This window comes from Amphichorda felina (genome assembly GCF_050947745.1).
Source record: "Amphichorda felina strain 45539 chromosome Unknown scaffold_8, whole genome shotgun sequence".
NCBI lineage: Eukaryota > Fungi > Ascomycota > Sordariomycetes > Hypocreales > Bionectriaceae > Amphichorda > Amphichorda felina.
This window is the reverse complement of record NW_028145042.1, coordinates 1,496,607-1,509,570: the sequence shown is the minus strand read 5'-3', so window position 1 is coordinate 1,509,570 and position 12,964 is coordinate 1,496,607. Positions and strand designations below refer to the sequence as shown.

Below are 12,964 nucleotides of genomic sequence, written 5' to 3'. Positions count from 1 at the left end.
TTTATTCTTCTCTCCCTCCTCTGTCCCTCTCTCCCCTCTCCCCAACGACCAGCAACAGACAACGTAATACGACGACAGGGCGACGATGCTGCGGACGCTGCTGCTCCTGGCGCCGCTGCTGCCGGTGCCGCTGGCGCTGGGCGAGATGAGGCTCCAGGGTCGGCGGGATGACGACGATGATCTACAAAGCACACTGTTCACGCCTAACAAGAGACGGCGGGCGATGCAGCGAGGTTGGTGGCCATGGGCGGTTTCTATGACGACAGTAGTGGATGACGAACAGGGCTGACATTGGGATTGATCCGAACAGTGGCGGTGGTGGGAGACTACATCTACTTCAACGGCGGAGAGATTTCGAGCTACAAGTATGGTATCCAAGATAAGGATGCCGATGAGGATTCATATGCGAGTGCGTCCCCTCCCCCCCTCCCAAAGAGTCGGGCACAGCACAGCCGATGACCAGGTCGCTAACAAGAGAAATTGGGCAGTCACAACCACGTTGGCGCTCCCGCACAACGTGTCGTGGGACACGGCGACGGTGGAATTCTCCCTAAACACCAACGACGAACCCCCACCCATCAACAGCCCTGCCCTGTGGTCGCAACAGGACAAGGACCGCATGTACCGCTGGGGGGGCTCCATTGGGCGGCTGGAAGACATGGAGGAGGACGATGTTGCGCTCTGGGCCTTTGAACCCCAGCTGCAAGGCAAGGCGGGCACGGGTACTTGGCGCAAGGCGGAACCAGCCAACGCGGATGTCTTCGACAAGATCATGGGTACCGCGGATGGAGCGGCGGCGTCGTGCGACAACAAGGGCTTCTGGATCGGCGGCGAGGGCAGGATCTCGACAGATCCGCGCTTCGCAGATGTCGAGAACGACAAGAGGGTGGCCGTGCCGGGGATGCTGATGTACGACATGGAGACGCAGGAGTGGGCCAACGTGACGACGGTGCCCCTGAGTCAGCCCCACGGCGTCATCCTGGGCGCGGACGCGGCGTGTGTCAAGGACTCGGCGGCTGGGACCATTGTGATCCCGCTGGGCGGCGTGCGCACCTCGCCCACCGATGTGGACGTAGAGGTCAAGTACATGCCAATGGACAACATCACCTTCTGGCACGCCGACACTCAGCTGTGGCTCTCGCAGACGGCCGGGGGAGATGTGCCGTTGGCGCGCGAGTACCCCTGCGTGGTGGAGGCGACGAGCATCAACGGCACGCACGAGATCTTCATGTACGGAGGCAGCAACAGCACGGGTACGACGCTGGGCGACATGTACGTGCTGACGCTGCCCGGGTTCCAGTGGTTCAAGGTGGACGCGTTGGACGAGCCGGCCGTGAGGCTGTACAACGCCTGCGCGAGGGTGGGCAACAGGCAGATGCTTTCGTCCGGAGGCATGTCCATGGAGTGGAACTGGGACTCCTCGGACCCGTGGGTGCAGGCGCTGGGGATTTTTGACATGACGGAGCTAAGGTGGAAGACGTCGTATGATGCCCAGGCGGACGAGTACGAGTCGCCGCAGATGGTCAGGAGCTGGTACGATAACGGGTATGTTGGGCTGATTCTCCCTGATCTGCGTCGAGGCAATACTGACGAGTTGTTGTATCAGCGGCATGGCGAGTGTCAAGTGGGATAATGAAGATATAGGGCACCTGTTCGAGCGTGTCAATGGTAAGCGGTCGACGCACAGCCGAGAATGGGGAGGTAGTATGGCTGACTTTGGACATGCTTAGATGCCGACGATGGCGTAGACGAAGACGGCGGAGACGGAGACGGCGGAGGGACAACCAAGACCACCTGGGAAGAGCCGTCATCGAAACCGACAAACACAGGAGCCATCGCAGGCGGCGTCGTAGGCGGCGTTGCAGGCGTGGCTCTCCTGGGGGCGCTCGCGTGGTTCATGGTGCGTCGCCGAAATGCGAAGAAGCAGACCACAGCAGAATTAGATGCCACTGGTGATAGTCCCGGAGCGTCGTCTCCAGCGCATCTCATCCATGGACCCAAGTCTGAGCTGCCAGGAGAGACGTCCAAGTCGCCCCAGACGGCCTCTGAAATGGGGACAGACGGGCACGAGATGCATGAGATGGCCACGGACGGCTATGGTGGACGGGCTGAGCTGCCAGGCAACGAGCCAGTCGAGCTGCAGGGATAGCCACGAGGCCATGAACTCCATGAGGCCAAGGGGCCATGAAGCCATGAACTCCATGAGGCCAGTGAACACTTCTATTTTTACCCCTCCAGTGTCGTTGTCTAGAGGATTCCCATTGCTGGTGCGGGGGGCCCAATCAGTCACTCTGCAGTCACTCGGTCACACTGCAGTCTGCACTCTGCAGCCAGGCCGTCTCTGTCTCACAGCCACTGCCACCCAAAAATAGCAGCGGCTCGAGCCGCCCAACGATCGAACCGCATCGGCCGTACATATATTCGTACCGATGGTGCTGTAATAATAGTCAAGCCAGCCGTGGTCCCCAGCCGATTCTGCCTTCTCACGTGACGAGCCGCTGCCGGAACTCCATATAGAGTAACATGCATCATGGATCGTCGAGCCGCGTTGCATCCGGTGGCGTCGTGGGTGGCGGCCGGCAGTGGCGTGCATGCCGATGGTGCTGATGGTGGTGGTGCTGCTGCTGGTGATAGTTCATGAAGGAGTGATGGCGACGAGAATAGGACTCGTGCTACTCCAGTTGCCCAAGCCTCCTCCATCCTCAACTCGCCCACACTATGCATCCAACCCGTGCTGCGAATCCTCCAGGTCACGTCCACGGCCTCCTCCTCTTCTCTTTGCCTTTCTCCTTTGTCCTGTACCCGCGCGTAGCTTCACCTTCTTCTTCGTCCCGTCTGCGCTTCAAACCTGCCGAGCCACATGCCAGTTAATTATAGACCCGCCTGTGTTGTTCCCATCTCTACCAAGGAACCATCGTCGGCATCGGAGATTCCAAGACTTGAACTCCCATATAAACTTCTTGACCTTCTCTTCATGAGTCTTGGAAATCTCAACCACATTGATTGGCAATAGCATCAACGGGCTCGTCCTCACAAGGGAACCTCCCGTGCAAGCGTCGCCGGCATGTCCCTCAAAGGCAAGATATCCTCTCCTCTCGAGGCGGGCACTTCCATCCTCGATGCCCACCAGCTGCCTCCGCACCTCCTTGAGGCCCTTGACTACGCGTCTGCCAGGCTCGCGAGCAAGGAACTGCACATCACCCTCATCGTCGTCCGCAGGGACTACCAGCTCCCCTCCACCATCCCCCCCGTCAGCTCTCAGAGCTTGTCAAGCCCCACGACTCCAAGCTCGCCCCGGTTCGGGCTCCCGGCATCGCCAGTCCCAGCCCTGAGACAGCTCATGTGGTCAGCCCACACTAGCTCCCATGGTCCTCCCTCACCAAAGATGATTAGGCAAGAGGAAAGAGTCGTCTCTCCCCTGGCGCCCAAGTCAGTTCGCGATGCCGCCAGGTCGAGGGGGCCTGGAACGCCAAAGACGCCTCTGTCGCCACCGCCCATGACTCCCTTGCACCCCGTCCCCTCGAAAAATACGAGAGCGACGGGCCCCGTAACCTGGAACGCATGCGGCATCCGCCTGATCTATCCCGCTGGATTACCCGCACAGGATCAAAGAATGCTCCATCACGCTCTGCAGAGGGCCGAGAAAAAGTTCAACCTCGGGTACGTCCTTGGACCTCACACACCAGGCACCTCCCTCCCTCGCTAATTCCAGTCCCAGTAGCGAATGTCTGACCCCGGCTGTTGGTCCGGCGGCTTGCGGCCTGACGAATCGGCTGATCCTCCAGTCCATATTGCAGAACAAAGTCGTCTTCTCGTCTGAAGGCATGACCCTCTTTGCACTCGACCGACTCTACAGCCTCAAGGCAGCCCTGTCGGCCTATTACAAGACCTGGTCACCGCTGCGCCTTGAGGACGCCGCCAACGAGCTCCGCCGCCTCTTCCTCGCCAATAAAGGATCCAAGGTTCCGAGGGCAGACCTCCTCCGCTCCTATGACTGGCTGAGCATATCCCATTCGGCCGTCACCGACTTGGACCGCATGTACAAGCGCATGTACGGCGGCCAAGAGGGTATTGGAGCCATCTCGGGCATCAACGACACGAGGATGCGATCCGTGGCCAAGCCGACTACTGGTTCGGAGGATAAACCCAAGGACAAGGACCCAAAGGAGCATGAAATTAAGATTGGTCTCGCAAACCAGGCACGCGAAAAGTCCCCATCATCTCCGAAGATGCCAGTCCTGAAGCTGCAGACAAAATTCGATGCTCGTTCCAAGGACGAGGAAACCCAGGACGACAGCAGCGCCATTAGCACGGCCAAGCCATCGGACTGGTTGCCCATCATGCTGCAGCCGTTCCACTCCTCGTCCATCGACGGGATCCTGAGCGCGGGGGTTATGAGCCCAGGGCCCAGTCCCGCGAGACTTGGACCGCGGACACCCAACGGATATGAGGACATCTCTCCCGTCACCCGAGGCGAGTGGGGGTTTCTGATGATAGACGATGCGTTTCAGGGTAGGAAGAATAAGGCTACTGTTGGGACTTGCTGGTCCCCTGCGAGTTTTTCTCGAATCTAGGGGCCTTATGGCGGGCGCTTGGGCAGGTACGCCCCAATAGATACGTAGTGCATGTACGGAAAGCGTTTATCGTTCAATGCAAGAGCAATACAGGTTATCGAAGTGATGAAACTCGTGCGATGCAATTTCTTGTATGGCCGGAAGGCTCCGCCAGCCTCACCAGCCGTATCTGCTCGACGCCTCTTTGCGGTTGGTCTTCCCCTTGGCGAAGCTATCCTCCAGGGCATCGCGCTGGTTCTGCACGTTGTGCACTAACTTGCGCAGGCTGTGCTTACCACCGCCCTGGATGGCGCGCACAGGGTTGTGAATCTGCTCCTCGCCCGACGCGCGGAGATCCTCGTTGTGCTGGTATTCCTTGTCCATGTTGAAGTTGATGACCTTCTTGGCCACCTGCCCATCCCCTCCGCCACGGCCAAAAAGCTCACGCCGCTCAGCGGCCGAGAGGTTGAGGTCGTCGGCTATGGTATCCAGCGACTCTGTCCCTGTCCCAGCAGTGTATGCCTGGGTGTACTCCTCCATCGGCCGTTCAGGTCCAGCAGCAGGCCCCTGTGTTTCGAATATAGGCTCGTATGCACCACTCCTGGTGGGTAAAGTAGAGGGTTCCGAAGCTTCTTCTGTATGCATAGAGAATAGGGACATCTTCTTTGGTGGCGGCGCAGGCTGCGTGGGCGCTACGGGTTCTGCTGGGCTCGTTTCCGTCGCGCTCGAGGGTGTAGGTGTGGGAAGTTTCGCAGCTACGGGTTTGGGAGTCTTCTTCTTGTTTGTGTTTCTCGACACCGATAAGGGCTTGAACATCATCGGTTTCCCCACCAGCTTGACGTCTTCAGCCGCCTTCTGGCCCTCCGGTATCGTTGGCTCGGCTTGCTTCTTGGGCGCTGGTAGGTTCATGTCTTCTGAAGAGCCCGCCCCAATGCCGAAATCCTCGTCACCCCCATCCCGACTAAATCCTGGCGCCGCACTGGTCCTCAAGTTGACGCCCGGTCTCGGCTTCGCCTTCCCGCTGGAAGAAGACACGACCCCGGGCTTGTTGGCGTTCTTGGGTGCCGGCAGAAACGAGTTGAAGCCGGAAAATCGGCCGCCACCTGCGTTACCCGTGCGTGCGCGCTTGGCTGGCGGCTCATCGCCTGATGGGGCACTCGACGAGGTCTCCTGGGGCAGGTTGACGACGATTTTGCCCGGGTTCGATCGGTCGACGACTTTTTGGAAAGGCTTCTTTGCGGGCGGCACCTTGGGGGTTTGGGGGGCCTTCTGCGGGGCTTCAGACTCGGATTCGGATTCAGAATAGTCGACGAGACCCATGGTGGCGGCGTTCTGGTGGGATAATAAATGGTGGTGGCGATCAAAGGTTGCTGTCGTGAATGTGAATTTGGCCCGTTCTTGTCTGTTGACATGACGTTTAGGCCTTGGTGGCCCGTGCACACTGCAGCATTTAGCACGTATGTATCCGTATGTACAGGATACCTAGGTAGGTCGGTAGGTATCCGTAGCCATCGCCTAAATCGCCCACCCCAGTGGCTTTACCCCACGATCTCGAACCAAGACGCGCCTCTAACTCTCCCTTTACGCGCCATTTCCACCACTTCCACTACGTCCACCATCGCTGTCATCCTAATGATCAGTATCATGGCATATTCGCGGTGCATGTAGACATCTGACGTGTCGGTCTCTTTGCCAGCATGTCCGTCATCCAGCTCGAGGAGTAGGCCAACCCTCCCCTGTGATCGGAGGACCACACAGCCCCTACTGACACAACCACCATCGCAGGCTTGTCTCCTACCAGCTCCGCACGAGCTATCTCAACGAGATCGCCGACGGCGTGGGCGAGCGCCTCCTCACCGTCAACTCGGGCTTCGTCAACTCGCCCGCCTTCAAGGCCGCTGGCTGGCGGCCTAACTCGTCCCACGCTAAGCGAACACACTCGCCCCCGATCCCTACGGCCATCGCATCCGAGTACTTCCAGGCCCCGCGTCATCAGGGACTCACTCTCGAAGATGGTGATGATGACGGCGCGGGCATGCTGACTGGCGGCGGCGCCGACACCGTAGGCCCCAGCGCTGCCGCTACCAAGCGTCGCAGGCGCAGGGAGCAGATGGAGGAGGACGACAGCAGTGACCTGAGCGACGAGAGCGACGAGGATCGTGACCAGCGTGCGGCGCAGCAGATAAAATTTGCTAAGATGCCGGTTAGGCACCGCTCTGGATCGTCACCCACGCAGACCCCCAACCCCAGACACCCAGGCACAGTACCCTCACCGCGGTCCCATCGCCGGGGCTCCCAGTCGACTGTCGACACTGCCAAGGGGCGTACTCGGAGCCACACAGTCACTAGCAGCGAAGTCTCGTCCGAGAATGAGTTGGATGTTGTGCAGAGGCAGCGCGGCGCGTCGAGGGCGGCCGCCCGGGCAGCGAAACTGCAGGAGCGGATCCAGGAGGAAGAGCCCACGGCGGGCATCCAGAGGGTAGACACGACATTGCTGCCTGAGGAAGAAGAGGAGGATTCGGACGACGCCTCGGATATGTCTGGCGACTATGTAGGTAGTATCGATTCGGCATCCATCTTGGACGTTGCCGATGGCCCCATCAATACCTCGCCGACACGGCAGGTTGTTGGCACTCCGCCAAAGAACTTTACCCGCCAGTCCACAATACGCAAATCACAACCACCAACTAAGCCGATTATTCTAGAGGCGCTACCTCCCCCTCGGCCTATGAGTACGATACGGCCGATGAGCGTCGTTCAGCCCAAGAGCCTGCTGTCCGCGGCTCTCAAGGCACAGCAGCACAAGTCGTCCGTCCCATTCCAGAAGTTCGCGCACTACAGCGGGCAGGGGACACGAGGATCCATAGCCGTGCGCATTTACCCCGCCTTCTCGGATGACCCAGAGACTTCCTTCGAGGTCCTGATCCGCTCCCGTGTCCACGACGGGCAGAGCCCTGAAAGGGTGGTTACTGTGGCCGACCTTATTGGTCTCAGTCTTTACCGGTATAATGAGGAAAAGAGAAAGCCTAGTCTACCTGCGGGGAAGCTCAACATCAACTGGTGGACGCTGAGAATGGTGGAGGAGGGAGGTGAGGTGGACGACGACTTCCCACCCTTTGAGAGGACGAAGCCGCTCACATCATTTACCACGGTCAACAATGCCAACATGAGGGGTGGTGGCAGGTTGCGGTCCAACTCCACGGCCTACGACGAGTTTGCCCTGGTGGCAGCTTCGGAAGAGGAGTACGAGGAGAACAAGGAGCTCACGCCTCAAGACGAAGAGGAGGATGAGCCAGCCTCACAGACCTCTGCCTCGGAGGCTGCTCGTCCAGAGGTGCCTGTAAACAACACCAACTTGCTGTCACCTCCACGCCCCCGACAAAACCCCATCATCACCACAACCTACCGATCGAACACGCCCCTGGCAGACAAACCAGCAGCACCCGCCAGCACGGCCAACATGTCAAGAGGCCACCAGAAGCTTCTGCGTATCCACATCATGTCCTCGGACACAGCTGCCGGTCAGATGGTCACGGTGGACGTGACGACGGAGACGTACCTGGCCGAGGTCCTCGAGGTAGTTTGCCGGAAGCGGCAGCTCGACAAGGGCAACCACGTTCTCAAGCTGCCTGGTTCCGGAGCGGTAGTCATGATTGACCGACCAGTGTCCTCGATTGGCAACGTGTCCGACCTGGAGCTGTACCGACGCCGCTTCGCGACGGATGGTCCACTCACAATGACAGGTTCTCCGGGCAGCTCATCACCCAAGGGTGCCGGGGGGGCGTCAGAGGGGCCAGCGTACCAGGCGCGCAAGGTTAGGAAGGGCCAGATGCTGGGACCGCACCCGCTGGCACGGGAGATCGCCAAGCAGGACGAGCTGGGCAACGCCAACTACAAGAAGTACACGGTGTGGCGCAAGCAGCCGATGCGAATCGTGGGTATGAGCGAGCGCATCCTGGTGATTGACGGCGAGTACATACACATTGTTCCTGCGTCAGGGGGCAAGGCGCTGCACGACGGAGGAGGCAAGACGACGACGGTTCACTTCAGCAACGTGATCGGGTGCAAGGTGCCTAGAAAGCACCCGTCCAACGTCAAGGTAAGGTTCCGACCATCCTAAGCGGAGCTTCCGAGTTTTTGAGAATGTGGCTAACCAAAGGTTCTTTTCTACGAATAGCTGGTGGTGTACAGGGCTACAGAGAGCAAGCGATACGACTTTGAGACTCGGGGGGTGGATGAGGCAGCTGAGATAGTTGCAGCGCTCAAGAAGGGCATCTCTCCGTACCGCGAGGTGTGATATCATGGACTCGCCCGTGCTGCGCATGGGGACCACTGTACGGATACTAAGTAAGGCGATCTGGCCCGCCAAGGGGATTAGATATGAATGGAATGCTAGCGCCTCGGCGAGCCCAAGCAAGCCAACAAGTCTTTCCAAAACAGGTTGGCTCTGATCAGTGTCGTAGGTGCTTGTGTGCGTGTCGCTACCTATTACCTGTCTACTCAAGAACCGTGAAAGTTCATTCGTCAGCATATCTGCGGGGGAAGAATGGGCAGACACGGTGATACCGGAACGGACCCGGAACGGCGACGGACCTGCATCCCCCACAGCAATTCAAGCCCGAAGTCGGAGTGGAGTGTCGGAGGATTTGCGATCGGGATTAAGTCCGATGATAAGGCCCAGCCGGAAAAAATGGGTGAATTGAGATGCCCCCTGAAGATGAGAAATGATCCCAAACTCGATCCAGTGCAAGCAATGCAAACAATGCAAGCCAACGCCGTGCTCTTGAGTGTCCACCATGACAGGACCACCTTCTGACGAGAAGTCGCCGGCCGCAACACCAGCGGAATGCCAAGTAAACGGAGAACCCACCGAGAGACCGGATGACGCTGGGGAGGTGGAGGTCATCGAGCCCGACGACACCGCCCTGGGCCGCATCGCCTCCGCTGGCGTCGCCCCGGCCAGCAGAGCGCGCTCCCACTCGGCCTCGAATCTGCCTCCGCCGCCGGACGGGGGCCTCCAGGCGTGGACGCAGGTCGGTGCCGGCTGGCTCGTCATCTTTGCTACGTGGGGGTACCTCAACTCGTTCGGCTCGTTCCAGTCGTACTACACCAGCGTCCTGACCGGCCAGGACCCCTCGGCCATCTCGTGGATCGGCTCCATCCAGGCCTACCTGACCACCGCCGTCGGCGCCTTCACGGGCCGGCTGCTCGACGCGGGGCTCTTCCTGCCGACCTTCACCGCGGGCGCCGTGATCCAGCTCGCGGGGCTGTTCGCCATGAGCGCGTCCGACTCGCCCAAGTACTGGGTCCTGATGGTGACGCAGGGGCTCATGACGGGGTTGGGCGGCGGCATCCTGTTCACGCCCACCATAGCGCTCGTGGCGACGTGGTTCAAGAAGCACCGCGGGCTGGCCATTGGGCTGGCGACGACGGGCAACTCGGCCGGCGGTATCATCTACCCCATCATCGTGAGGCAGCTCATCCCGCGCGTGGGGTTCGCGTGGACAGCACGCGCCCTGGGCCTGGTGAACCTGGTGTGCTTTGGCGTGGCTGCGCTGCTGCTACGGTCGAGGCTCCCCCCGCGGCGGTCTGGCGCCCTCCTCGACCTGCCGGCGTTCAAGGAAGGCGTGTACTCGTTCTACGTGGCCGGCCTCTTCTGCTTCCTCTGGGCCAACTACTATGCGTTTTACTATGTGAGTGCGACATGTTTACTTACGGGGTGGCTGGGTTGTGCCTGTTCTCGGGGGTTTTCTGTGTGGCTGTTGAAGCCATTGGGGTCCTATGTAGCACCGCGTTGCATGCGCGCCGTGAGATTTTCTTGCTGACGTCTTTCCGGATCGCCTCGTTTGCCATGGAGCACCTAGGTCTGTCGTACAGCGAGGCGTCCAAGTTCATCATGCTTGTCAACGGGGCGGGGCTCCCCGCGCGCATCCTGGTGCCGATGCTGGCGGACCGCATCGGCCCGCTCAACGTGATGACGGCGTCAGCCCTGTCGGTGGCCGTGGTGATCCTGGCGTGGATGGGTGTCGACTCGATCCCGGGCCTGTACGCGTTCACGACGGTGCTGGGAATCACCTCGGGAGCGGTCCAGAGCCTGATGCCGACTATCGTGGCCAGCATCACGCGGCGGCTGGACACGGTGGGCACGAGGCTGGGCATGTGCTTCAGCGTCGTGTCCATCGCCTCGCTGACGGGCCCTCCGATCGGAGGTGCATTGCAAGCGGCGGATGGTGGGAGGTTCACGGGAGCGCAGGCCTGGGCGGGCGTGGCGGCACTGCTGGGCGGGGTGTTCATGATGACGTCGAGGTGGTTCCAGGTAGGATGGGGGCTGAAGAGGAGGTGCTAATAGAGAGGCCGTTGTCCCATTGAAGTCGGTGCATATTATCCGTCCTACCCAAGGCAGTGAGAATCGAGCTTGTGGTTGGCTGGTTCGTACCATGTGCGTGCGTACCTTGATGGCGCATGTCGATGGCTGTGCTGGGCGTGTTGCAGGGCGTGTGGCTGGGCGTGTGGCTGGGCTCCAAATATAGCCGACACGCCAGATGGATCTAGATCAGGTCTCAGGTCCCCGTCCTCGCTCGTCACCACCTGGGGCAATTGAGAAATTTTGCAACTGGAGCCGAGCCGTGCTGCTGGTCCCGGACATGCCGGCCAGCAACTTTGAGTCTTTGACGAGCCTTGTGATTGTCAACTTGCAAGGCGTCATCAGGATTGATGTCGTATGCCCAGCCTTGCGACTGGATCCTCGGGTGCCCACACTGCCACTAAAACGCCCCTGTGCCCTAGCACTGCAGTGCCTGGCAGCTGGGATCCTCGCGTCCGATTCTTCCCACCGCCACACCACCACACCACCTAGGCACTCGGCGCCCACCCGCTAGAGATTTCCAAGATCAGGGCACACCTACCTTAGTAGTATGGAGAAGGTCACGACGGTGGTCAATGGAGGTAGGAAGGGCAGCTACGTGCTTGGGACAAAAAGGATCACCTTTCCCGTCTTCTCTCTTCTCCTAGCGAGCAATGACCCAGTGGAGGATTATCCTGCCTGGTTTCGTGGCATCGCGGCATATGTCTCCATCAGGCACTGCTGACTACAGGCTGTTGGCCTTGACCTGTCAGGGGCGCCCCCCTAATGAGGCAGGGTCTCCTGCTCCACACCAGTGACGCAGCACTCTGCAGTTGTCTGCAGGCCTCGAGGCCCTGCCGCGTGGTCCTTCCTCATATTCTTCACTCACACGCTGGTGGATCTCGCATCATCTCGGTGTGGAATCCATCAGCCACACTCGTTGTCCCTCGCCCCGTCCACTCAAGGCCATGCTTATACGAATACAGAGTAAGACATGTATGTTACTACGGATCTGCGCGTGTGTTACCATGTAAGTTGGAATTACGGCAACGGCCGGGACGCTATATGCAGTTGGTCAGCAACAGCCTCATCAACGCAGAACTGCCCAGCACAGCCATGATGCATCACCCTTACCCCATCCTTGACTCGAGCATCCCCTCTAGGCACTTGCAGGATTCAAGCCTCAAGGTGGGCTGAAGCCCCGGCTAGTGTGACATGAGGCCAAGCCCGCCGAAACAGGGGTGCGTCCTTCCAAGCTTCTTGTTCTGCTACTATTCCTGCTCGTTCCATATAAACCCAGTCCCCCATCCCCAGAGAATCCGCTCTTCAGCCCATCGCAATCTCCCCCTCCTCGTCTCAGGCATCCTGTGCGACTTGCGACTGCATTAATACTTAATACTTCGGACGTACGACCCCCAAGTCCCTCAACTCTTTCAGTCTCTCCACACACAACAGCAACAACAACAACAACAACAACAACCACCACCACCACCACAAACCTCCATCATGAAGTTCACTCCTCTTGCTCTCGTCGGCCTCCTCGGCCTCGCCCAGGCCGCCCCTGACCTTGGCGATGACCTCAAGACCCTCGCTGAGGGACTCGGTGACGACCTCGGCGAGGATCTCGGCAAAGTCGGTGACCAGCTCAAGACCCTCGCCGGGGACAAGCTCGAGAGCCTCGAGGCCATCCCCACGCAGATCATCGCCTCCCTCAGCGACGAGCTGATGGCCAAGCTCAGCAGCGAGCTCTTCACCGCCACCGGCGAGGAGTCCGCGCGCATCACCTCCGCCATCGCTGAGGCATCCCAGATCCTCCACGACGCCGGCGCCACGGCCACTGACGCCGCCGACGACGACGACGATGAGGATGATGACTCGGGTGCTGCCTACGCCCCTACCGCCGCTGTCGCCTTTGCTGGACTCGTCGGCGGTGTTGCCGTCTTCTTCAACCTGTAAAAAAACCCCACCCGCCTTGCCCAATTGGGTCCTGGGAGAGATGAATCCACGAGGAAATGGACATGGAGAGAGAGAGAGAGGGAGAGGGAGAGAGAGCGGATGCATAATACCC

The 12,964-nt window shown here is 59.8% G+C and overlaps 6 protein-coding genes across 6 annotated transcripts; 5 read left to right on the top strand and 1 right to left on the bottom strand.

The window, feature by feature from the left end:
* Window positions 1-85: 85 nt before the first annotated feature.
* Window positions 86-2,149, top strand: ACO1O0_008130 (Kelch repeat-containing protein; the record flags this gene model as incomplete). The annotated part of the gene is made up of 5 exons (XM_083197496.1): window positions 86-233; window positions 311-409; window positions 489-1,545; window positions 1,607-1,668; window positions 1,731-2,149. The coding sequence occupies 5 exons, from the start codon at window positions 86-88 to the stop codon at window positions 2,147-2,149; spliced, it is 1,785 nt and encodes a 594-aa protein (XP_083046964.1).
* A 915-nt stretch (window positions 2,150-3,064) lies between these two features.
* ACO1O0_008129 (uncharacterized protein) lies at window positions 3,065-4,574 on the top strand (the record flags this gene model as incomplete). The annotated part of the gene is made up of 2 exons (XM_083197495.1): window positions 3,065-3,660; window positions 3,719-4,574. The coding sequence occupies 2 exons, from the start codon at window positions 3,065-3,067 to the stop codon at window positions 4,572-4,574; spliced, it is 1,452 nt and encodes a 483-aa protein (XP_083046963.1).
* Window positions 4,575-4,730: 156 nt separating this feature from the next.
* Window positions 4,731-5,873, bottom strand: ACO1O0_008128 (mitotic checkpoint regulator, MAD2B-interacting-domain-containing protein; the record flags this gene model as incomplete). Its single annotated transcript, XM_083197494.1, has 1 exon — window positions 4,731-5,873. The coding sequence occupies one exon, from the start codon at window positions 5,871-5,873 to the stop codon at window positions 4,731-4,733; it is 1,143 nt and encodes a 380-aa protein (XP_083046962.1).
* A 377-nt stretch (window positions 5,874-6,250) lies between these two features.
* Window positions 6,251-8,850, top strand: AVO1 (stress-activated map kinase interacting protein 1-domain-containing protein; the record flags this gene model as incomplete). The annotated part of the gene is made up of 3 exons (XM_083197493.1): window positions 6,251-6,273; window positions 6,339-8,652; window positions 8,731-8,850. The coding sequence occupies 3 exons, from the start codon at window positions 6,251-6,253 to the stop codon at window positions 8,848-8,850; spliced, it is 2,457 nt and encodes an 818-aa protein (XP_083046961.1).
* A 393-nt stretch (window positions 8,851-9,243) lies between these two features.
* ACO1O0_008126 (major facilitator superfamily domain-containing protein) lies at window positions 9,244-10,899 on the top strand (the record flags this gene model as incomplete). Its single annotated transcript, XM_083197492.1, has 3 exons — window positions 9,244-9,247; window positions 9,357-10,246; window positions 10,366-10,899. 3 exons carry the CDS (start codon window positions 9,244-9,246, stop codon window positions 10,897-10,899), a joined length of 1,428 nt encoding a protein of 475 aa, XP_083046960.1.
* Window positions 10,900-12,402: 1,503 nt separating this feature from the next.
* ACO1O0_008125 (uncharacterized protein) lies at window positions 12,403-12,852 on the top strand (the record flags this gene model as incomplete). The annotated part of the gene is made up of 1 exon (XM_083197491.1): window positions 12,403-12,852. The coding sequence occupies one exon, from the start codon at window positions 12,403-12,405 to the stop codon at window positions 12,850-12,852; it is 450 nt and encodes a 149-aa protein (XP_083046959.1).
* Window positions 12,853-12,964: the final 112 nt, after the last annotated feature.